This window comes from Vigna unguiculata, chromosome 5, assembly GCF_037176805.1.
Source record: "Vigna unguiculata cultivar grain cowpea cultivar isolate G323 ecotype 2 chromosome 5, ASM3717680v1, whole genome shotgun sequence".
Taxonomy (NCBI): Eukaryota; Viridiplantae; Streptophyta; class Magnoliopsida; order Fabales; family Fabaceae; genus Vigna; species Vigna unguiculata.
Genome location: NC_140796.1, coordinates 15,064,668 through 15,090,910, shown reverse-complemented (window position 1 = coordinate 15,090,910; position 26,243 = coordinate 15,064,668). Strand labels below are relative to the sequence as shown.

The following is a 26,243-nucleotide window of genomic DNA, read 5'->3' as shown; positions in this document are numbered from 1 at the left end:
AAATAATTCTAAATCATTTATATATAATTTTATATAACCAATAACAATAAAAACATTTTGGTAATCTAACTTTTTTATCTTTTAAAAGTTTTTTTAATATGTCATATCACTCATTTCAGTCAGAAACTTTCACACACTTCACTCACTAATCCACTCTAAAATCACCTCTAAATCTCTTAAAATAAACAACATCAATTTCACCCTCTTAAAAAAATTATCAATTATTTCGAAGAATTTTCTTTTCATGTAGTTGACCCTCATCATTGATTACTAAAACTACTTAATTACTATTATTATTATTTAAAATTGGATAATCCAACACTCCAAAATTCTAATCATTTTATGTTTATGATTCAAAATTTTAAAAGATAAGTTTAACTCAAGGATGAAAGATAAAAAAAATGTTAGTGATCTAGATTACTAAAAATTAGGTAATCCAATATTTTTTTAGTTGATAATAATAAATTTTGGAGTCTAATAATAATATTGTAATAAACATATGAGAAAGATTATGTAGTTTTGGCGTATCACATCGTCGTCTTCGTTGCAATAAAACGAAACCTAATAAAATGAAAACCTTTGTCCTAATTGACAAGATGAGAAGCAAGATTAGAAGAACTAAACCAAATTAATTAAACCTATTTTGATTCTGAATCACACAAACTTCTGATGAAAAGAAAGAGTGCACAATAAAAAGCCCAAAATGAACGTCCATTTTCTTACGAGCCCTCTCCTCTGTAAATCGTGGTGTTGATGCCCCAAAGCCCACAACACTCTACCAGAGGTTGCATAGTCTCTCTTTCTTTCTCTCACCCCGCAACATCATCAACGACAACCCGCAACACCAAAACGACCTTTCTCTTTCTACAAATTTTAGAGAGAGAAACTCAACGCAACCCCAATTGCTCCACCACGCAAACACACACTTCCTCGCCGAGGGAACAAAACAAAACAAAACCTTCTTCCATGGCTCTCACATTCGTTGCCTTACGCGTTAGGTTTTAGGGAAAATTCGCTATCGTTGCCCCTCTGAGCGAAGGGAACCTAATTTCCAAAACCCTAGGAGAGAGGAATTTCGACTCAGGACGCGCCTGAATTGTGCCCTAGGTTCTCATTTCCGCGTTCAGGTGCTATTTCTTGCCCTAATTGTTGTTTTATTGCCATTACTCGAAACCCTAGAATTGTGAAATTGGGGAAATTGCTGGAAATGGTCGAGGTTAGGGTTTCGAATGTTTGGGCGAATTGTGGAGCGCTGTGTGTGCTATGCATTGTGTTAGAATGGAATGGCTTGGTGCCTCGAGTTTGTGTCTGCTAATGTGGTGCTGCATTGTTCTGTTAAAAAAAAAACTTGGTAGTTTTGGTTTTTAACACTTACGGGGTAGCAAATTAGAATGCCGGTGTTTAAATGGGGAGCTAGTAATTTGAACTATACATGTGGGGATAGTGATCTCACTTTGAAAATTTGGAGGGAATCATTGGTGGCAACCTTTTCATGTATGTAATGGTTACCGAATATAGGTGTTAATAACTTTACGTTTCACTACTTTATTTTTAATATGTTCCTATTATATTATTAGTTGGTATGTTACCGAATATAGTGTGCTTCTTATGTCTGGTCTCAAATTTCATGTCCCGTGCAAACATTTTAAGCTGGGGAGGTTGCCTTATTCTTTCAAAACCTGGACATATTCTGACCTTTCCTACAATTTGTTTAGTTATATATATGTTATTCTTATCTTTTAAACAGTTGATACAATCTGGTGACTTATGTGAGGATACCTATGGTATTTTATTTCATTATGTAACTATGTTGTAGATACTTTCTAGCATGCATCTCAGAATGTTTTGAGGGATTTGATTATAAGGTCATTTTTTCGCTCAGTAAACGGTTTAGATAATTGTCTTTCTTCTTTGGTTACATTACATCTCCTTTTTACAGTAATACTTATATGTGGCTCATGTGGAATGACTATCACTTATCAATTATCATTTATTCACTCAGTGGAAGCTGATGTAACCTTTGTGTTAAAAAAATTATAGAATCTCAATTGAAATGGAAATGAAAAATTATATTCGATTGATAACATATGCTGAGAGTAATTAGTATATAGGATCTAAAACTTTTGTCGTTGCCTAGCTTTGAAAGATTTGAAATGTTAATGGGGTGCATGATACATATCATTTGATGAATATGTTGGACTGATACCAAATGTATAAGAATTGAAATTTGAAATATTTTAAATGCTAATGTGGTGCATGCCATGTATCCATGAAATGTTTTCTGCTTCTACTTTTTTTTTTCTTCTGGTTTTGGTGTATATTTATTATTATTATTATTATTATTATTATTATTATTCAGTAAATACAATGAGGACAGTACTGAATTCCCAAGAGGTTATTTATGTATTGCTTGGAAATACATAATTCCTCATATTTATAATTTTATAACCTATCTTTGTTTCCTTCACCTGTTACCTTTTTTATATTTATTATTAAATATGGAACATTGCAACCTTGGTTTGCAAGGTGGGCATATAGTCATCTTGAATTAAGATGGTTAACTGTTTTCAGAAAACTGTCTATGATCTCAACCATCCAAACCGAATTATTTTATAATCAAAATTGATCATAAACCCAATTGGAAGGAAATACTAGAGCAGTCTAACTACAAATTGCACGACTTGCAATTTTGGAATTCGGGAGATCCAAGTTCTGAACATCCTACTGTAACAGGCTTGCATTGAGTATGTCACATTTTCAATATGGGGGAATCTTTTTGATAGTGATTAATTCTTGCTGAAAAGTAGTTCACTTATTTCAACTTGTTTTTAAGTACGTTTCTACATCACACAGATGAAATTACTGTCTATGCTTCGAGTGTTGATTAATTGCTTGCGTTTCTAATGTATGATCATTGAGGAAATTTATTGGCCTTATTGGATCTACATCTTTAATTTGCCCTCTTTTCTAAAACTAGGAGATTCTTTGATAAATGGAAAGTGACACTCTTAGATATTAAGAGTGGGATGCATGGATGTGACTCAGGATCTGTCTTCCTTGTAAATGCTGAGGTTGATTCCATGGGAGGTGTTGTTGATGGCGGAGTTGGTATAGGTTTGAAAACCTCTCCGCGTCGAGTTGCTATTGAGAAGGCTCAGGCAGAGCTCAGGTGAAGGCAAAACTGTTTCTGCTCTTGCGTTATTTTTCTGGTTGTGTTTTTTGAGTGCCAATGTAATCATATGCATGAAGAATAACTCATGCATGTTGATACAGACTGGAATATGATGTTCGTGAAGAAAGAAGAAGGGAACTAGAATTTCTTGAAAAAGTAAGAAGATTTGTTCTCTTGCAATCTTGTATCAGTAGATTTTCTATGTAAATGATGAGCAGTTAAGCTGAGCTTTGTAATTTCAGGGAGGCAATCCTTTGGACTTTAAATCAGGGAATGCTGCTTCGGTTAGTGTTCAGTCTACTTCTCTCACTGATCAGCATCAAGAGCAGTTTGTGACCAGGTTGGCAATTATTTAATTGTTTTTTCCTTTTTGTCACCAGTCCGTGTAAGTTGTTTATCTACTGTGTATTAATTCGCTTAATGGTGCCCTATCACCTCCTTTTTCTTGTCTGCCCTCCTAATATGATTCAGTGAAGCAAAAGGTAGTTTTGTATTGACTGCCTCCCCTCATGGTGACTCTGTGGACAGTAGTGCTAGACCAGGGGTCCCTTCTCTTAGTGAACCAAATACTGCTGATAACCTCTTACTTTTTGACGGTGAAAATGAGTTGCCTGAAGGAGAAAAGAGGTCTCTACATTCAACTAAAAGAACTAACATTGCTCCTTCAGAACAGTCTTCTCGAATTGGGGGGAGTCAGAATGCAAAGGAGACTGAAGATTCTGCTATTTTCCGGCCATATGCACGAAGGAACAGGTCCAAACCAAATCATGGTCCTCGTGGGGCTTCAAGAGATGCAAAGGGAATGTTATCTGATACAAACAAACAGAAGGACAACAATGTGCTTTCTGTTTCTAAGCCAAAGCCTACAAGTTTAAATGGGGAGGTACTTTCTAAAGATCCAACATCTAATAAATCAGTGGATAATGAATTGGATGGTGTCCAAGCATGTCAAACAGCTAGTGGCAGTGCTAGTGTTCCTGAGGACAAATTGGATAGTGCCGTGAATAAAAAATTCAAAGAGGATCAACGAATTATGCCTTCTCAAGATGATATTATACAAAATCCAGTTGTCTTGCCTTCTGGGGAAGCTAAAGCAGTTGGAGAAAGGGATCTGGGGGCATCAGTTGATCTTGAGCCTCAGCCTTGTGCATCTACTAAACAACCTGGAATTGAATCTTGTTCTGGCCAACCAAATGGGTTTGGCAACATAAAAGTAGACAGGAAAGGTGTAGCAAATGGAGACCAAAATTGCAGTGCTGCATTAGGCATGAAGAATTTTGATTCGGAGTCTTCCTGTGCACAAACTAGTTTAGCTAGAGATGTAAATAATAATAACATGTGTAGTAATTCTAAGAATATTGGTGCAAATGGAAATACTATGGAACAAACATCAGAATTTGAGAAGAAGCTGAATTTAACTGGCTATGAAGTTGTAAAAGAAGGAATTAATACCAACACGGGTGAAAGTGGTGCTACTTTGAACAATGAACATGCTACTGCTTATGTAAACCATTCTGGTAGTGGTAACATAGTCAAAAGTGAGGAAAACATCCATACTAATGGTTCTTGCATGCAAAATAAGGTGAAAGATTCCTCCAATATTAAAGGACTGCCGCACAATGAAAGCTGCATATCAAATGCTGATAAAGAGGAAAGGGGTGTTCCGATGGATCAGGCTAATTGTATCAGGGAAGACAACTGTGAAAGACTTAAAGTTCCTATGGATGTGTCAATTTCAACTCCGCAAATTGCTCCTGTTGAAAAGGTTACTACTACTGCATCTGAATGTCAACCATGTAGCACACACAACTTGAGGATACCAGACAAGGCTCATGAGGATTCTATATTGGAAGAGGCTAAAATCATAGAGGTCTTAAATATTTGTTTTCGTTTCTACTGATTATTGTTGCAAATTTTGTGGGTTTGTCAGTAAACTATAAACTTCTGACATCATATGTTAATGCAGGTCAAGCGCAAGAGGATTGCAGAGTTATCTCTTCGCACATTGCCATCACAGATCCATAGAAAATCTCACTGGGGTTTTGTCCTTGAGGAAATGACATGGTTGGCGAATGATTTTGCGCAGGTTATATTCTCTAGACTACTTGTGATTCTCTGCTCTATCATAGTTATAAGGACTTGAAGAATATGAAACTTTGTTATATCAAATTGATAACTGATTTTTGATACATCCTTTTATTCCTCTAAATTGTTTTTGTAGGAGCGTCTTTGGAAGATAACTGCTGCTGCACAATTGTCTCAACAGGCATCCTTTGCTTCTCGGTTAAGATTTGAAAAACAAAGTAAACATCTTGGGGTGAAAATTTTGTCTCACAACATGGCAAAGGCTGTCATGCAGTTCTGGAATTCAATTGAGCTCCAGTTACTCAATGAAGCTTCTAGGGACAAGAGGAGCAATTCCGAGATGGTGCTGGTTATTTACTTTGTTCTTTTACTGTCCTAATTTTAAATAAGTGTTTTCTTTTTTTGTTGGCCGCAAGATTGGCTGGTGTTGTGATAGGACTAAACTTATATACAATTGCAAACTCATTTAGTTAGTTGCTGTTGAGAGAATACCCTTTTGGAGTAAAGTGAGGCTATAACACACTATTCAATTGTTAACAAGCATTTTGCTTTTAGAAATGTACTGTGATCATGTAAACTTGAAAGAGCAACCTAGATGTTATGCTTTGTGGAATCTTGAATGTAGTGCTTCAAAATAAAAATGGTTTAGATGTGTGGTTACTAGTGTTCTGGTTTATTGTTGATTTTTTTTTTTTTATGTATCAGCTATTACTTTCTGGATGAACTTTATTATACTTGATTTGACTAGGTACTCCTATTATTTCTCCTAATATTTGGAAGACTAAATTTCACAATATATTTTGTTGGCTTACTATATACAAGCATTTTAGTGCTATTTGAAGATGTAGCTTAAGAGCGTTTGATATTAGAACATTTGTATAGTAGTTTTGATTATAGTATTCTTTGCTTTTTCAGTTTGGTTTGCTCATTGTAGTCATCCTTGCTAATTTATGTTTAATTGACATTCTGTTTTAAGATAATTACATTATTTAGATTTAGACGTGTGAGAGTCTCGTTACTATTGCATAATTTGAATGTTTTTGTAGTGCTTATGATCTGGATGTTTTTATATACTTCTAAAATTTCCCAGCTTTAGGTTTTGATACTAATTATTTTAGGTATTGGTTACTGATGCTTAATTATTTGTGGTTTTCGTCACAGGATGAACAAAATACCACTAAACAAGCGGCACATAAGGTGCATAGTTATGCTGTGAGATTCTTAAAGGACAGTAGATCTCTTGGAATTTCTAGTCAAGCAGAAGCGCCGGCAACACCTGATAAAGTATTGGACTTGGGCATTGTTAATATGTCATGGGATGATCATCTTACTGAAGTATGGGCCAAGTCACCTTATCCTTATTTGATTAGCTTATTAGTTTGTATGTTAGTGACCTTTCTCTTGTGTATTCTCACTTTTTGCCAAATCAAAATCTTGTTTTTGAAGTCTATGGAATGTTGTCATTTTAATATAGTTTAATAGATGATTTTGTGGGTTACTTTCATTGTTTGTTTGTTTGTTACAGTAAGCTATATTCCTTTATCCAGACCCTTCTTTTACATGCTGTATGTATCACCCATGTGTAAAATCAAATATTACTAATAATATAAAATGTGTTAAATTATTGATTTTTAAATTTAATAGAGGAGATATTATTATGAACATGTCCAATAAAATGAGGTAAAAAGTACTTTTAATGAGAAAATATTTATCTATAAATTGATGTAAATCGTTAAGGTAAACTTTACGAATATTAGATATGAACAATTATGACACCATTAATAATTATTGTAATAGTTATTGATTACTTTGGACTGAATAAATTTGTACATGGATTTTCGAAAATGGAATAGATGATTTTATGGTTTACTATTTCCATTTGTTTGTTATAGCTAGCAATTGCTTTTTACCTGGTCATCTCTTTTACATGTATCTTAATTTTCAGGAAAGCCTATTCTATACAGTTCCTCCTACTGCAATGGAAATGTACAGGAAGTCTATTGAATCTCACTTTCTACAGTATGAGGTAGATTTATTCTCTTAAATGCTCTACTTTTTCTACCTTATGTTAGCAAAGGTTTAATGTTTCATGACTGCTGCTGAAGTTTTATTAGTTTGAAGATATACTTGGTGTTGCCGTTGTTATTTTAAGTCTTATTTATACTTTTGATGATACAAATTATCCTCAGAAAACTGGTAGTAGCATTCAAGAGGAAGTTGATACATCTATGTATGATACTGCAGCAGGTACTTTTGGGATTATTTGGATTATTTGGTTTATATGTGCATTGTTGAGCATTCTCGAATAAATCACAATTTCTTTTCCTCCTCAAATTTATATTCAGAGTTTGGGCATGAAGAGGGTGCATATGATGAGGATGAAGGAGAAACTAGCACTTATTATTTGCCTGGTGTGTACGAGGGTAGTAGATCATCAAAATCATTGCACAAGAAACACAGGAATAGAATGAAGTCTTACACTCCTAAGCCCAGTGAAATTGGGACCGATTTGCCTTACGGGCATTATTCAACTGGAGCTCAACCATCCATCCTTCTTGGAAAAAGGCCATCCAGTTTAAATGTTGGAACAATACCTACGAAACGCATGCGTACAGCTTCTAGGCAGAGAGTTGTGAGTCCTTTTGCTGTGGTCTCTGGGACATTACAGGCTCAAGCTAAGACAGATGCTTCAAGTGGAGATACCAATTCCTTTCCAGATGACCAGAGTACTTTACATGTTGGACCACAGATTCAGAAAAGTGTGGAGGTGGAGTCAGTTGGAGAGTTTGAAAAGCAATTACCTTATGATTGTGGAGAAACATCAGTTAAAACAAAGAAGAAGAAGCCCAAGAATCTGGTAATCAAAATCTGTTTTCATCTATATGATGGCAGACTTTTGAAACTTGCGGATATTTTTTTTTAATCTGTATTTCTGTTGTAGTTTCTTAACAGTTATGTGTACAGGGTTCTGCTTATGATCAGGGATGGCAATTGGATTCTGTTCTCCTAAGTGAACAGGTACTCTTTATAAATAATTTTCCACTGATGGCTTTTCTTACAAAGTGGACTTTAAGCTTAATTCAATCTCACAAAACTTCCTTGTAAGATGAGGCTGATACCCACTTACATATTACAATTTAGTTATATCTCTAGTCGATGTAAAATGTCCAATATACCCTCTCATGTTGATGATTGAACATTTTGTGTGTGGGAATAGATAATTTTGGGTGGTTTGATAGTGGCCTTATAGCTGGTGGTGCGATAAGCCTAATAGTCCTTATTGGGATAAACTTGCATATCATCGATCCCATTTTATAGGAGCAGATTCAACTACTGTTATTATTTGTAGCCTAACCCCATGAACTATAACCGCATTTTGGAAGCCCAGGTGGAATAGTAAAATGTTCATCTTCTTAGTATTATCAAGAGGGTGAAAAGTTGCATGTGAGGGCACATTGATGGGTGTTTGGACAGTTGGATAGATTGGTGCAACACGATCTCAACCTTATGTGCGCCAAAGAAAATTATGGTAGATGAAGGCTGTCAGAAAACTTATTGGAGACGGTGTTGGAAGAATAAAAGTGAAATTGGGAGAAAGGTTAGATAAAGAAAAATCTTGAGGTTTACCGGGCCGTCACAATTTTCACGAAGGATCTAGATACTAGTTAGAAAGTAGACTTTAAAGCTTAACTAGACCTCACAAAATCGATTTGTTAGGTGAAACTTGCACTTATATATTTTAATTTGGTCACATCTTTACATGATGTGTGATCTCTGACAATATTCATTTTTCCACTTAGCCGTGATGAAACTACACTTGAATTTCTAATTTTGTAATTAGGCAGATATGATGTATAGATACAAATACTTCAATTTGTGTCATGTATTTGTGTTCGATATGTATCTGTATCCGAAGCTTTTGAATACTTTACTGATACTTATCAATAAAATATCTATTGTTTGAATTAGTAATACTTTTATGATGACAATAATTTATAAGTTTTTATTTTAACATTTAATACATATGATTTTAATTTGGACTCCCATAATAACAATCATATATTTATCATGTTTTTAAGAATTTTTGTACATTTTCAAATATGCATATATCATGTATTGTATCTTATTATTTTTAAAATAATTGTATCGGCATATTAGATACGTGTCGTATCTGATACACATATTGCATTCGTGCATCATAGGGAAGAAGTAAATCACATTTACAAACATGTCATTATATTAATGTGAAGTCTTAGTTGTGCATCCAATTTATTTGATGTTGGTGTTGCTCCATTATGTGCTATTCCACTATAGTGGTTTGGGGTTGGCTAGTCTACTCTATTTACATGGTTATCTAATTCTCTGATGAAATTTAATGGTGTTATGTTTCATCGTTTGGATTGGTGAAATGATGATGGAATATAATTGAATCTGGTAAAACCTATCCCAATTTGGGAGGAGTGAGATGAAGCTAGCTAGAGGTCTCTCTTTGTACAATTATGAAGTTACAGTTCTATCTTTACCCTAATTATTAATGAATTGTTTCAGCCACACATTTCTTCTTTGCTCTCTTAATGTATTTCAATGACCCTTTATTTATGTAGGACCTTTATATTAAAATTTAATATTTATCTAGGACCCTTTATTTATGCCTTGGATTATTTATTAAAATTATTTTCATAAATAAAATATTGGTATTTTTAAAGTAAAGATATGAAAATAAAAAAGTTATCACTAATTTCATCTAACCACTTTCCAAGCGATCAAGAACAATGGTTTCCAACCAAGACTGGTCAATGAACAAGTAAAACATAGGTTTAAGGTTCAGCCATGGTCAAACTGGTATTGATAAAATAAAACTAATAATTAAATAATGTGTAAAATAATATTAAAAGAACATAATACCATACCTTTATAATCTTAACAACTATAACATAACTGTATAGTTTTTAACATTTAAAGTACATATAAAAGCTGAGATAAAATATCTTATGATACTTAAGTGTTAACATTAATTCACAATATTAAGCATAGGTTTAGAATAAAAATATTAGATTGATTTTCCTTTTTCTTTTTAACAGAAAATCAAAGTGATGATGTATTAAGCCTTTTCCCATTATCTCGGGAATTGTGCTTTTTTTTTTACTAGATTTACTGAATTTTTAGAGTTTTCCAATTCTTTGTTTGGTTTTTCTCCGAGTCTATTTTTATCATTTGTTTGAACCTGTCACTTGACTAGTTCACCGGTTTTTGTGATTGATCAGTTGGATCGGTCTAGTTTTCAAAAAATTGATTGAATACTTTATTTTCATTCTCATTCCATAGTAAAATGTTTTCACAATGAAATCAATGTTTTTTTTTTCCATTAGGTTCTGTTTCACTCCATTCCATTTTTTCCCAATTTCTTTCATTTCTTTCCCTTTGACCAATTAAAATAAAATCGACTATTTGTACTATGAAAAGTGGTTGCATCAATAATGTCTAGATGGGTATGGTGTTTTTACCTTATAATGCTTAATATTGCTTTGGAGAACTTTACATTTGTTCTCAATATTTTCTACAGTACTTATCCTATGGTGTTTTAATGTATTCACAATGCAGAGGGATCATGCTAAAAAGAGATTGGATAGTCATAACCTTGAATCTAATGGAGTTAGTGGTAAGTTTCCTTGTTATGTGTAACATTTTTTTTTTTGTTTTTCTTGCTCAATATTATATTTTGTCTGTTTGACGAAATCAACTGTCCTGTTTTGAAGGTTTGTATGGGCAGCATAGTGTGAAGAAGATGAAGACATCAAAGCAATCCCTTGATAATTTTGACAATGTTGCTCCGATAACTAATTCTATTCCCTCCCCTGCTGCTTCGCAAATGAGTAACATGTCTAATCCAAGTAAATTTATTAGAATCATTAGTGGTGGACGAGATAGGGGCAGGAAAGCGAAAGCACTCAAGGTAAGTTTGTTCAGAACAAAGATGGTTGTGTGGTGGCAAAGTGTCTCTTGTCACTGTACTGATTGATTTTTTTTGCTTTTTGTTTTACTGATTATAGGTTTCAGCTGGACAGTCTGGTTCTGGGACTCCATGGTCACTATTTGAAGACCAGGTTGTTTATTGTTCGTAGTTATCTTAGTTAACTCTAATGTCCTTTTTCAGAATACATATTTCAACTTCATGACATACATTAAGTGGGTATGTGTTCTTATCTGTTACAGGCTCTTGTTGTCCTGGTGCATGATATGGGTCCAAACTGGGAGCTTGTTAGTGATGCTATCAACAGTACTATACAATTCAAGGTAATTATGTGCTGATATAGTTAATCAGATAGGAAAGGTGCTATGATTGTAGGACATAAATACATCTTCAATTATCTTCGATTATTGTCACATTCTATCACAAAAAGGTTTTCATCTTAAAATATAATGTCTGTTTTTATTGATATTCACCAAGATTTTAAAGCAGAGAGAGATTCAGCATCTCTCATTTAATGCTGAGTAAGAATAGTGCTGTTAAAGAATGGTTATGGCCACTATGGTGGTATGGTATGCCATTTTGGAGTGTCTCTTCCATTTCATTGTCACTTTTAATGGCATCATCTGCAGTTAATGTTTGCATGATATTTATGTGGTGTTGATGGCATGTGTGCGGCAGCTATTACATAAGCTATAAGATTTATCAAGGAAAAATAAAGAAATGTTTGGAACCAGATGCCCAATATTACGCCTAAGATCTAAGAAAAGAAGTTTGTGCCATGTATCTTATTATCCTACCAAAAGCAGAAAATTTTTAACAAAACCCTAATAGAGTCTTGTATTCTTGAGATTCAAAACTGTGACCTACTAAACCAACAGTTGTGCCTCAACAACTGTGAGGAATTCTTCAGAGATAACCTCAGGAAAGCAAAAATCATCTCCATTAAAATTGATATCTCTTTTTAGATTCTATTTTGGCTTAATTAGGCCTTTGATTCGTTTTGGTCCATATATATTTTTTTCTGACTCAATTAAGTCTCTATTTCTTTAAAAAGATGTGGTCCCCTATTTTTTTTTTTTTAAAAGGACTCAACGTCTGTTAAATTGATATTTACGCCGTTTTGAGGTGTCATATGTTAAAATCTGGGTCGTTTTTTACCATGGAACACCTCTGTTTTTTCTCTCCCTCCATCTTCCTCCACCTCCTTCCACCGCCCTCCACTTCCTACCACCTTTCTCCACCTCCCTCTACCTCCCACCACCTTCCAAACGTAAGGTTAGCCTGCCTAAACCCTAAATCAGAAAGGCCTGAAACAGATCAAATTCAACAAAGTTGCTAGAGGTTGGGGTGGAGGAAGGTGGTGGGAGGTCGCGGGAGAAAAAAAACCAAAGGGGTTCCAAGATAGAAGATAATCTAGATTTTGACATGTGACACTTTCAAAACGACGTTAATGTCAATTTAACGGAAGAGACCTTATTTAGTCCTTTTAAAAAAACAGGGACTCAATTGAGTAAAAAGAAAATTATAGGGGCCGAAACAAATCAAAGGCTTAAATATAGGGGACTAAATTACTAATGAAGCCTTCTATTTTCTTTTCGTGTTCTCTGCATCTAGTCATTTCTTTTTCCCGTTTATTAAACTGTTCTTTTCTTTGCTTTTCTTAGGGATGAACATTAGTTGGTTTGGATCTAGTTCAGGGCATTTTTTTACTTGAGCCAATCAATTTTAGTTGGCTCTGTTCAGATTAATTTTTTCCCTTATTTGTGTCTCCAACTCAAACCGAGCCTCTCTGTCTATGAGTGGATTTGGTTTGATTCTTTTCTCAAATTTATTTTTAAAATGAAAAAAAAAAAGATATTAATTAGGAAATTTTAAGTGTGAAATGTGAACTGAAAAATGAAAATTTTAAATAAATAGTGGCAGACTATGGTCTAAAGTCTTAAAGTCTTAATTTAAAGGTTAATAATAAAAATATAAAGATATATTTTTAATTGGGTGGACTGCATTTGTTTGGGTTTTCAAAATCAAATTCCGAGATCCAAACCAAATTGACAGAATTATATTATTTCAATCCTATTCTAACCAATATTCCAAACCCATCCGAGTTTTGTGGTTTTGTTTCATTAGGTTCAGATAGTCAATAGTAGGTCCAAACCCAATTGACGGAAGTTCATTACTTCATTCCTATTGTAACTAATGTTCCAAACCCATCCGAATTTTGTGGTTTGTATTCATTGGGTTCTGATAGTCAATGGCGCATGTAGTGGCCACTATTGCGAACTATGATGAAAACTTTATGGCATTGTATATTGAAGTAGAGTGTGGGATGAGGTAAGGAGTTGTTTAGGTTTTCGGATCTGAAATTTGGGTGAAAATCTGAGAAAGACCTCACTTTTTAATTTTAGTGAGAGTAGTTTTGGGTATTTACATTCTTTTTGAGTTTTACTATACCCCTAAAGCACTCCTCTCCAACCCACACAGTCACCTGCTGTCCCTAATCCACCCAGCTTTGTTCTCCGGTGTACCAGCACACTCTGGTGATCCTTCAGTTTTTTTTCCTTTCATGTTGCTCTTTTTTTTTCTTATGAATATATAAAGTCTGAACCTTCACAGTTTATATTTCCCATTCTTTGCTCTGTTGACCCCCTTTACTTGTTTTCCTTTTATAAACTTTTCAGATTTAATATTCAGAAGGGAAGAAAAAATGAAAATGGAAAGAAAGGAAATAAAATAGAAACGTGGAATAAAACTGAACGAAAATAGCTATCATCATTTGTGCATGGATCGTGTTATTTTTCAATTTTATAGACTTTATATACGTTAATGGTAAAGAAAGGAAAATAAAAATAAAAATCTGGAACAGGATAGTATGATTGTGAATGAATTTTAAATTGTTCTTCTGTTTCTGAAATTTTATATGTATATATATATATATATTATTAATTATTAATTATTTCATATATTTAAAAAATATTAGCATAGTGGTTATCCTGCTATCCATGCTCTGCTAGCTGGGAATGAAAACTATGATTAGGTTATTGGATTGGTCCAAATCCTTAGTCCATCAAACATTTAGGGTATTGATGGTGGGTGGTGGTATCTTCCCCCAGATAGTTGAGTAGAGTGGTCGACGCCAAAACCATTGTTGTCATTCCCAAATTGTGGTATTGTCCAAATATATCGGAAGAAAAAAGAGAGAATTCAGAACTGTTCTTTCTTTTCTCTCCTTTAATTCTCAGGTTTCTTTTTCATGGATCTGTAATTCAATTTTGCAATATTTCCAGTGTATATTTCGGAAGCCAAAAGAGTGCAAGGAGCGTCACAAGATTTTGATGGATAGAAGTGCTGGGGACGGTGCAGATAGTGCTGAAGATTCAGGATCTTCTCAGTCTTATCCATCTACACTGCCTGGGATTCCAAAGGCATGGATACTTCTATTATTTATTTCATGTTATGCCTTAACATATTATTGGTTCCACATTGTTGGAAAAGTTTTCAACTTTGGTTGGTTATTTTCTATCTTTAGCAGGGCAGTGCCAGGCAGTTGTTTCAGCGTTTGCAAGGACCAATGGAGGAGGATACTCTGAAGTCTCATTTTGATAAAATTATCAAGATTGGGCAGAAGCAACGTTTCCACAGGAATCAGGTTTTAAGCAAAAGCTTTTATATTAGATGGTTTCTAATGTGCAAGACATTTGAAGATGGTATTTATTATACATGATTAACATTTATGACCAATTAAATCAGATGATTAATGGTTAATTCAATTAACACTGATGAACTTAATCGATTACTGTGGAATTTTTGTGAGTCAACTTCAATTGAACGCGGGTTGCAGTTTTTTGAAGGGACATTAAGATCTAGTTTTGTTACAGCTTATGGTTTGAAAACAGGACTGGACTGGTTGGTTCAGCGGAAATTTGGTCCTGCATCCGTTCCAATTAGACCAGCAGACCTGCCTGTAAAAGAACTGGTCTAAAAATTGGTGAACCAACTGGTTTAAACCACAATAAATTTATATAGTCTTTTCAATATTTTTCAATTATGAGTTTATATCAGTGTTTTCTTTTTAAATTTTAGGAATGTTAAGATGTTCTGTTTCTTTGATATTGTTTGTGTCTATTTTCAATTTTTATTAACATCAGTTCAACAACAATTCAATTACAGTTTGACATTGATTTTTGAACAATTGTTTTGATTGGTTCTATGACCTGTTCAGTTTTAAAAACATTACTGACATTCTTGTGCAAGAACTTGTTGCTTTGATTTTAGAAATCTGTGCTTACATAATCTACCTTGACATTTACCATTCAAATTTTTATCATTTTGTGCTTTATTATTGTTGGGAGCCTAGAACAGAAAAAAGGAGAAAAATCTCTCTCGCAACTGCCTCTCTTAGGATTTCTCCTTTTACAAAGAACTATTTGTCAACTTACAATTGATAGTAGATTTGAATTCCCTCTCTCATCTGCTCTAATTTGTTCGTCAGTTACTACAACTAACTAATATTCTAGCTATCTTTACTTGGTCTTCCTCACAACGCTAGGAATACTCTGTGCATCCCAACAGTCAACATTTCTTCTCAAGGTTGAATGGAGCCAACTGATAACAGATAAATTGCATGATACTGTTTCCCCAAACATTACCTGTGCAGTATTCCATGATTGCATCTTCATCCCAAGACACATCTGTCGAAAGGCTGGCTCTAAAAGTCAACTGAAAACCACTGCTGTTACCCTGGTTTTTTTCCATCATCTGTGTTCAGTTCGGGCCAAATTGGCTCATGATTGGGCTCAATGCACAGCTTGAAATAAAATTGTGCTAGTTAAAGTTGTTACAATTGATTGAGTGTTGTTTGAGGTCCACTGCTCGGGTTCCAAATAAATCCAATTCAGGCTTGTGGGGGTTTCCGATTTGAGACTCGAGAATAAGTCTTCCTACTTATTTATTACTTTCTCAAACAAACTAATATCCTAGCTATCCTAGTTAACTTCCCCTTCCTGCACTTATAAGGTTAACCTTTTGAGAATTGGCCTTTGCCATATCTATTGATTTATTTCCTGGATGATTCCAAAAGTGCAGTTATTTCTGAGGATGTTGGACATTTAATTGTAATTTTCATATTTTTTTAATTATGATTACAATATGTGATTACCTGGTTGACCTTTTTATTTCCTGTCCCCTTCCCTTCTTTCAATTTCTGACCACTAATTTGAAATGCTTTTGTTTGTATGTAGAATGATAATCAACCATTAGTACCTGTCCATAATTCGCATGTGTTTGCTCTTTCCCAAATCTGTCCGAACAACTTGAATGGGAGTATTTTGACGTAAGTTCTGTTTGTTTTGTGGGGGGTCGTGTACTTTGAAGTTTGAAATTTTGAATATTATTAAATTACTGTTTATTCTCATTTAGCACAGTTTGGCTTGTCTCGTAATTTTCACATTGTGTACATTGTTTTTTCTTTTTAGCACAACTGCTCTAGTATTTTAATCATATTTGATTTCTGGTGAAGGCCACTTGATCTTTGTGACACAAATCAAACAAGCCCAGATGGTCTGTCCCTTGGTTATCAAGGATCTCATACTGGTGGTTTACCAATGTCCAATCATAGTTCTGTACCTCCTGTTCATCCTTCAGCTGGGTTGAATTCATCTATTCCATCATCTTCTGGTGTGAATCTTAGCAATAACTTATCATCATCTGGTCCATTGGGGGCCTCTGCCAGGTTAGAATGTTTTATAACTAGAGTTTCTTGCTGTCCAATTATTAAATGTAAGAATATTAGTTATTCAATGCTTGGGAATCACATGTGTTTTTAGGGATAGTAGATACGGAGTTTCACGAACTCCACCTTTATCAGTTGATGAACAGCAGAGAATACAACAATATAATCAGATGTTGTCCAGTAGAAACATGCAGCAATCTACCATTTCCGTGCCTGGGTCTCTTTCAGGAAGTGATCGAGGTGGTGGGAGAATATTGCCTGGCAGTAATGGTATGGGCATGATGAGTGGGATCAACAGAAGCATTACAATGCCTAGGCCAGGGTTTCAAGCAATTCCATCATCATCTATGCTTAGTTCTGGGGGCATGCTTTCTTCTAGTATGGTGGGGATGCCAAGCCCTGTAAATATTCACTCTGGAGTTGGTGCTGGACAAAGCAACTCAATGCTGAGACCACGGGAGACTGTACACATGATGAGGGTGAGAAGTGTTCATGTTCTCTCTTACAATTTATTTTGGGTTCTATTGATAACAGTTAACATTTAGAAGTTGGAATTTCTTGTGGCAATGAAACTTAATATCCATCCAACCAGCATCCTAGCTTTTTAACAATGTTTCTAATGGCTTCTATTGACTTGGTAATTTTTAGCAAGTTGGTTCTATTTTGAACGATTTGACCTTGTGCTTCAGTCAACATTGTTTTTGTGATCCAATTTTATTCTGACTAATAATTTTTCTTCTGATTTTCTTTAGCCTGGCCATAATCAAGAACACCAAAGACAAACCATGGTTCCAGAACTTCCGACGATGCAGGTTACACAAGGAAACAGTCAAGGCATTCCTGCTTTCAGTGGGATGAGTTCTGCCTTTAATAATCAGACAACTCCACCATCAGTTCAGTCATATGCAGGGCATGCCCAGCAGCCACATCAATTATCTCAGCAACAGTCCCATCTCAGCAATCCCCGTCCCCTTCAAGGTTCAAATCATACTACTAATCCACAACAGGCCTACGCTATCCGATTGGCAAAGGAAAGACACTTGCAGCAACATCAGCGGTATCTGCAGCACCAACAACAGCAGCAGCAGCTTGCTGCATCGAGTGCCTTGATTCAACATGGTCAGGCACAGTCCCAACTTCCTATACCATCCCCTGTGCAAAATAATTCCCAGGCACAACCTCAAAATTCATCGCAGCAAGTATCTCTTTCCCCTGTAACACCGACATCCCCTTTGACTCCCATTTCTTCTCAGCAACAACAGCAGAAACATCACCTACCACATGGTTTCAGCAGGAATCCCGGTGCTAGTGCATTGACTAACCAAGCAGCCAAACAACGGCAGCGGCAACCACAGCAGCGGCAGTATCCACAGCCAGGTCGGCAGCATCCTAATCAGCCACAGCATGCACAGGCTCAACAGCAGGCGAAACTTCTGAAAGGACTAGGAAGAGGAAACATGGTGGTCCATCAGAACAACTCTGTTGATTCTTCTCATCTAAATGGGTTATCTGTACCTCCAGGAAGCCAAACTGTTGAGAAAGGGGACCAAATCATGTCCATGATGCAAGGTCAAAACTTATATCCTGGATCTGGTAATCCAAATCAACCACCCAAGCCAGTAGTTCCTGCTCATTCTTCAAATCATTCCCAGTTGCAGCAAAAGCTACATTCTGGACCAACAAACACTTCTTTGAAACAACTTCAGCCAGTGGTATCTGTATCTGATAATAGCATTCCAGGAAATGTTTTGTCAGTTACTGCTGGCCATATGGCATCATCTCCACAGACAGCAGTTGCTTCTAACCATCAACAACTGCCACTGCAATCTCAGCCACAGTGTAAGCAAAGTAACCAAACTCAATCAAATGTTCAGAGAATCTTACAACAAAACTGTCAGGTGCATTCTGAGTTGTCAAACTTGTCTCAATCTGATTCACCTAAAGTTGATCAACATCCTGCAAACAGTGCTTCCCAAGTTGGTAGAAACACTGCAATGTCTCCAGGTTGTATGGATGCAGCTAGTGTAACTGTTGTTCCTCCTTCTGCATCTTCTCAGTGGAAAACGTCAGAATCATCATTTGATTCCAGTGTGGCCAATCCAGTTACTCAAGCAAGCTCTCTAGGCAGTACAACACATGTTGGAAATGAGCAACCGACTATTAATCAAGGGATGGGACCACAACAATTATCAACTAGCTTACCTTCTCATACACATAATTCTGGAGGGCAGTGGCAGCAGCAGCCACTGACTCTCCAACAACAATCTTTACCACAGCCTATCCCAACTCAACAGTCATATCAGTCTCCAGAACATCAGAAGCAACAGGAGCAGGAGCAGCATTCTCCAAAAGATGTAGCTTTGCAACATCAACCTCAGCAACAAGTGAAACACAAGCAACAGGGACAGAGCAGTTTGCTTATCCGGCCACCCAATTCTAAAGTGGAATGATGATGTCTGATGGATGGAGCAGCTGAGTGTGCTTGGTTCTGTCTGGATTGGAGTCTTATACCCTTTTACTACCATTGTACAGGTATTTTTATTTTCTATGTCCTTGTGTTATGAAAATTTAGTGACTATTGAAATACATATTTTTGCTGAATCCTGTTTGTGGAGGATGGCCTAAAATTGAGAACTTTTCATGGGAGAAATAGGTAAAATTTTATCTTGAAAATTTATTTATTGATGCTTATGAAGAATTTTTCCCTCGATGGTAATCTTGGTATTTGATTATCACTTGGACAACAGTGACATTGTGAGAGAAACCTGGAATTTAACAAATAGGAGATATATCCCCTGAAGATAGCTACAAACTTGAATGCACTATAGGGTTTGCACCTCCCTACTTCAAAGGCCCCAATCCAACTTAATAATTGTAACTAATTGATGGAGTTATCAACACATTATTCTCAAGAGTAGGAATATAATTTAGATATTTTTTATTATAAAAGATCTGCACCTTATAGACTTGAACATTTTGGCCAATTGTTCATTAGAGTTGACAAAATCTAGTGATGTCTCCGGATTTCAACTTTTCTCTTATGAAATGATAATCTACCTCAATTTGTTTGGTCTTCTCATGGAAGACATCATGGAAGACATTATCGGAGGCAATGTGTAATGTAAGGTGCATTTGGGAATTTTCTTCAAATTTAATCTTAGAGGAGTTGCTTTAGCCATTTGAGCTCACAAATGACTAAGGTCATTGCCTTGTATTTTGCTTTTACATTTGGTCTTGCTATGACATTGTTTCTTACTGTTCCATAATATTAAATTACATCCAACAACAAAACAACACCCTAACGTGGAGAATCTATCACTCGGTGACATTGCCAATTAGCGTTGGAATACCCAACAATTTGATTGTTTCTCTTTTCTATATAAATAAGGCCTTTCTAGGAGCATTCTTAATATACTTCCGTATTTGTACAGCTATATCACAATGATCTTGACTGGAGAGTTAAAAAATTGACTTACTGTGCTCAATTTTCTAACTCGTTGGCCTCTTTTGTCTTCATTTCTGACCTCAGTTCGTTGTTTTAATGTACTTTGGTGTTGGGACACATTCTCCCTTTTAGCGTCTTAGGGTTCCTCTTCTCTCTTCTCAAGTTTGGTTGTTGTTCTTCATCTTTGAGATGGCTTCAATAGGCTCTGCTCCTATCTTTTCTGCTACTGCTACCATTACAAGTGCAAGACTCACTTGGAAGAATTATTCACCTTGGTTTGCCTATGTGGAGTTTTGGTTCCTTGGTCAACAATATCACGATCATTTAAAATCTAAAGTCAGCTCTATTCTTGATGCAAATAGATTTGAGGGCAAAAGATTGACTTCCAACCATGTGCTGTTTTATGGTAGTTAGCTGACCCTGATGTTTTTAGAAATGCTTAGATCCTTCAAAACAAATTTCTCTCTTTAGAAGAATGTGATGACATTTTTTGCTATTGATATTTAGCCTCACTTTGATGCAACTCAGTATCTTATCTCAAACAGGCTAACCATGATATGGTCTCACATATGACAAAGGTTAGGGTTGTTGCAGGAGTTAAAAGATTTATAGTGGTGAACTCAGTGGAGGATCTCAACAAGAAACTTGATAGATATTATATGGTCTTAATTCTGAGAAGCCAACATAGGATTTTGATCCTGTCTGTGATCAGATTCTAGCCAGTGGTCAAATATCTTCTATGGATGTTTTAATCACTAGACTCATCCATGGGCCTAACTTAATGAACGATGACAATCAAACCGAAGTTATTGAAACTTTTGCCATGACAATACCTAGTGAAGGAGGAGGAAGTTGGAATCTGAGGACGTTGTGTTAGGAGTGGTTGTCCTTAACGCTCATACTATAAGAGAATGGGACATCTATGAGCACAATACTGACATGAACACCGGACACAAACATGGATGCTTTGACATGTGTTGTCTCTACAATGTAGGACACGGGGAACACAAATCTATATATTAGATCATTATGGATTATTTAATTTAACAACCAATATTTATATACTCAAATCTATGTAGCACGAATACTGACATGAACAATTGACATGACATAGACATGGGCACTTCAACATTGTAGTCTCCAAAATGTAGAACACGGGGACATAAATCTATATATATTAAATCATTATAAATTATTTAATTTAAAAACCAATATTTGTACACTCAAAATTATCTATAAACAAGGTTAGTCAAATATAATAATCTAAACATATTGTTACCTTATACAAAAATGAATCTAATCCATCTATTTATTATCCAAAAAGTGAAAAGTAGTAATCATATACGATTTGTTCCTTATATTTGTAATCATAATAGAAACTTATGCAATAAGTTTATGGGTTTTTAGAAAATCATTACATTTGTCCTTATTAACATTGTGTTAGAGTCATGTCAAAATCATGTCAGAGAAAATAAAAAGTCTTTCAGATTTGCCTTAGAGAAGTCACATGCATGATATCCCAATCCCCATGCATGATATCCCAATCCCAATGCATGCAAAACTTTCCAAAATTAACTTAGAAAGAAATTATGATTGACAAACTTGCTCTATTCTCCATCTGGATTCCTATGAAATGCTCTAATATACAAAAGAATGAGTAGATTTTTCAAAAATCTAGAGAGAAGTGAAAGAAGTTTCTAGAGATATGATTTTTCTGAAATGAAGTTTGAGTAGTTAATTTTTGGTTAAATTATGCCCTTGGTCCCTCTATTTTTATAAGTCTCAATTAGGTCTCCAATTTTGATAAATGATATCAGTGATGCCTTTCTGTTAAGTTGGGGTAAACGACATTAAGGAAACAATGAGGTGACATGGTTGTGTTGAAAAAGTGACAAGGAAAATAAAATTGAAATAAATTACTGACGTGGAAAAATGTTATTTAATAATTAGAAGTAATTTGAATTTAGGGTTTTCTAAATAACACAGATTGGGGATTCTGGGCAAATTGGGGTTTCTAAAATTAGAATTTGAAGAAAGGGAAGGGAAGAGCGGAGAGGGATTTGATTGAGAGGATTGACAATGTGAATTTGTTTTGAAATTTCTTTGATACTTTACTTCATCACTCCAAGAGAAGGGAAAGCCATGGCCGTTGATACGAAATTTGTGTAGTTATTGGAGAATTTGAAGGTAGAGGATCCACGACTTTCCCCGAACACGTGGGAATCCATACCTTCTGAGAGTGGACTGCACTCTTCTTCGTCTCATTCTCTAAATCAACCTCTCTCTCACCTCTCCACTCTCTTTGTAAGTTCCTCTTCCTCTTCCAAACTAACCTATTCTATTCGCCTTCATTCTTGCTTTCCACTATAATGCAATGCGTTTCACTATCTGAAAACCTAGTTAATTTCCAATATTCGCCTTCATTCATGCTTTTGCATCACGGGGATAGATCAGCGAGAGGCAAGTTTCAGGCCAGAGGAGAGGGTTCTGGAAACAGGGCGTAGACTCGAACATTATTGCAAGTGTTTTAATGTTCCATTTGAGTTCAATGCCATTGCAAGGAAATGGGATACCATCAGATTCGAGGACCTCAAGATAGAGAAAAACGAATTTGTAGTAGTGAATTGCATGTTTCAGTTGGAGCATCTACTTGACGAGTATGGGGTGTTGGATAATCCAAGGGATGCTGTTTTGAGGTTGATCACGAAGGCAAACCCTGACATATTTGTGCACAGCATTGTCAATGGCTACCATGATGTTCCATTCTTTTAGAAACCCAATTTGGCCAGAATTCCCAATCTGTGGTAGTTAGAAAACCCTAAATTCCAAATTACTTTTAATTATTAAATAACTTTTTTTCACGTCAGTAATTTATTTTCCTTGTCACTGTTTCAACACACATAATCATATCACCTCACTGTTCCTTTAACTTGTTTACCCCAACTTAACTGAGCATTATCGAAATTGGGGACCTAATTGAGACTTATAAAAATAGAGGGACCAAATCAATATTTTTGAACAAAAATAGGGATCAAGGACATAATTTAATCTTAATTTTTTCTATTTCTAAGCTAAATGCTTTAATAATAAAATATGCATACTTCATCTTAGGTATACCATTTTTACTCTTAAAACAATTTCTAGGTTCTTACAATTGTTAATGTAAATTATGACTTGTTTATAATGAATTTCTTTAATTTTGGGTAATGATTTTTTTAGTATGTGAGGTATAAATATTTAGTTCATATTGTAGAAGCCATCCTATTTGTGCGATTCTGCTGTTGTCATTTTAGGATGGTCCCTTTTTAATGTGACATTGTTAACTGTATGCAGCTATGTGTTTAATGACAATGGAATTTTTTAAAATACAGATAATATATCTTTTTGATGTTGGAATGGTAAAACTAAAGCAATGTCGATACTGAAGTTGAGCTTTATCCGAGGTATTAATCTCTTACAGGGCTGCGACCCAAGAAAAACAAAAGGTAGACTACCTCTTTCCTAAGGAAGAGCCAGCTTGTTCACTCAGGGTAGCCAATATTGATACCAATTCCCCCTCCTTTCACTTCCCCGTCACTACCATACCCATACACTTGGCCCCTCGAATGACTGATGATTTTACATGCAAATAATATTTGACTAACATTTATGCTTAATGGGGTGATTTGTTTCTCCTTGAGAATTCACTGATGAATATTTTACTCTTTTGTTATATGTATTGCTTAATATCGGATTCCTATTAATGATGCATCGTTTTTACTCGTGTGGATCTGACCTTCAATTTTATTTTTCTGGTGCATTTATCTATATTTGTCATGGCAGTATGCAAAGAAGACTTCAATTTTGTTTTGGTTTGTCTGCAGATGATGCTGGTCATACATGAGGGCTTTGGAATATGGAGATAGATATCCATTGTTTTCAGTAGGTCCTGTTAAAAATTAGGAAAAATTGTATTGGTAGGCATCATTGCTTACTTATTCATTTCACAGGTCTTGTATATTACCGCTGTTTTTAGAGGGTATTTTTACTATTTTCTTAGGTAAGAGACGAATATAGAGGTATGTGTACAGCGTCGTCTCTTCCTTGTAACCCCCTCCCTACTTTTCGTTTTTTTTTTTTGTCTTGTTTTCCCTGCCCTTGTGCAGAGGAACTCGTTATTTTTGTTCTAGATTAGTGAATGTATTATTAGCCTGTTAGATAATTGGGATAGGAATCATTTTTATGAGTAAAAGCCAATTCAAAGTTTTGTGAATATCTGCCATTGGTGTATGCAAATATTTTGATATTACGAGTTTCTAACCATTTTTTTACTTTCTGAAATTGGACAAAAAACTGTTTGAGGAACAAGACCTTGATTATGTTATTTTTGCATGTGTATTATTTGTTTGATGTACAAGAATCAAATTTTGGAATTTGATTCAGTTCGTAGATGATTGCACGTCCTTGTTGTAAAAGATCGTTAGTGTAAACTTTGATATTTATAATTGTCTTATTTAAATTAATATTATTTCTACTGATTATTTTATTCAGTGTACTGGTATTCAGTTTGACGGTGATCAATCCTTGCCAAATTATGTTTATATTTTTGGAAGTTTGCATTGTATATCAAATGTCAAATTAAGCCTAACATCAATGAAACAAGATTCAGAAAAGTGAATTGCGAATCACGCCCAATGAAAATATAAACAAATGAAAAGGTAGAATAAATAAAACCTACTTGCATCATATATTATACAAAATAAGTATTATGTTGCATTTAATGTCTTTTCTGTTTTATGGTATAAATCACTCTTACAAAGGGACACAATAATTGGTTAGAAGTGAAAAAAAAAAAAAAATCACAACTAACATTGTATACAATTGGTTATTAACACATCTGACTTTTGTTATTATACTGTTTACTTGTTACATGTCTATAATCAAACTATTTTTTCTAGATATATCTCAGTATGGTAAAATCTACAAAACCTCAAATTTGTTTTCAACCTCTTTATTTTTGAAGTTGCTACTAAAATTTCACATTCAGCAAGTTCAAGCATCCCATGAACTTGTTCATTAGAATTGGTTCCATGAAGACATCTATTTGATTACATAGTTTTGTTGGAGTATATCGCGAATCAATCTTGAGGATAACTCTAATATCCTTAGTTTTTGTTATGGATCTTATGATTTTATAACTTGTTAATGCACCTTCTCCAGGTTATTCAACTAATTGTTTAAGCAACTTGTTTATATCATCATATACATCAGACTCCTTACTATATATTAGTACAAGGAGCATGCAATATGTATTAATTCTCCTCATCAATAAGTAACTTGAACTCAAATAGACATATAGACGCTGTTAAACGTATGATTAGGCACAGTCCAAAACATCCTAGAACCTTTTGGATGTATTATCTTTGACACCAAAAGAACTTCTTTTGGGCTTATCCTGTCCCAAACACACCATGAACTAAGTACTATTTAAATCCTTTAGTACATAGTAAGCGGTATACGACCACCAATCCCTATTAGACTGCCTATCATATATTAAGGAAACTCCCAGTACACCTTAGTTCATAATAAGCGATACACGGTCACTAACACCTGTTAGACCGCTTACTTTGAACTAAGGAACCCCTCAGTACATAGTAAGGGGTATGCGGTCACCAGCATTTTGCAAAACAACCTACTACATACTATGAAACCTTGATACACTAGCCAGTCCTATTCACTCAGTTGTTCACCCAACATGAAGTACCCAGCTTCTGAATCCTACATAGTCGCATACCGGGCACTGAGTGCTTTTAACCTGCCTCACAATATGCAATACACGACCTGGCCAATCAACAGCCGCCTA

The 26,243-nt window shown here is 35.1% G+C and overlaps 1 protein-coding gene across 3 annotated transcripts; it reads left to right on the top strand.

Annotated features, from left to right (window-relative positions):
* The first annotated feature begins 671 nt into the window (after nt 1-671).
* LOC114185116 (chromatin modification-related protein EAF1 B-like) lies at nt 672-24,655 on the top strand. 3 transcript variants are annotated; one of them, XM_085673964.1, is made up of 23 exons: nt 672-1,127; nt 2,978-3,169; nt 3,274-3,328; nt 3,415-3,512; nt 3,644-5,042; nt 5,139-5,258; nt 5,394-5,606; nt 6,419-6,592; nt 7,203-7,283; nt 7,447-7,504; nt 7,603-8,114; nt 8,222-8,275; nt 10,859-10,916; nt 11,014-11,210; nt 11,308-11,361; nt 11,471-11,551; nt 14,513-14,650; nt 14,755-14,874; nt 16,466-16,557; nt 16,744-16,956; nt 17,051-17,435; nt 17,709-19,488; nt 24,265-24,655. In XM_085673964.1, exons 2-22 carry the CDS (start codon nt 3,027-3,029, stop codon nt 19,404-19,406), a joined length of 5,943 nt encoding a protein of 1,980 aa, XP_085530090.1. In that variant the 5' UTR covers nt 672-1,127; nt 2,978-3,026; the 3' UTR covers nt 19,407-19,488; nt 24,265-24,655. The 3 variants fall into 3 exon arrangements, with proteins under 3 accessions (XP_085530090.1, XP_027928442.1, XP_085530091.1); XM_028072641.2 differs by having other exon boundaries at nt 673-1,127; nt 5,394-5,600; XM_085673965.1 differs by having other exon boundaries at nt 673-1,127; nt 14,758-14,874.
* The last annotated feature ends 1,588 nt before the right edge of the window (nt 24,656-26,243 follow it).

Coding starts and splice junctions, on each gene's coding strand:
- LOC114185116 (XM_085673964.1), top strand. CDS start 3,027: ATGCATGGATGTGACTCAGGATCTGTCTTCCTTGTAAATGCTGAGGTT. Junction 5,043..5,138: donor AAGAGGCTAAAATCATAGAG/GTCTTAAATATT, acceptor ATGTTAATGCAG/GTCAAGCGCAAGAGGATTGC. Junction 11,552..14,512: donor ACAGTACTATACAATTCAAG/GTAATTATGTGC, acceptor CAATATTTCCAG/TGTATATTTCGGAAGCCAAA.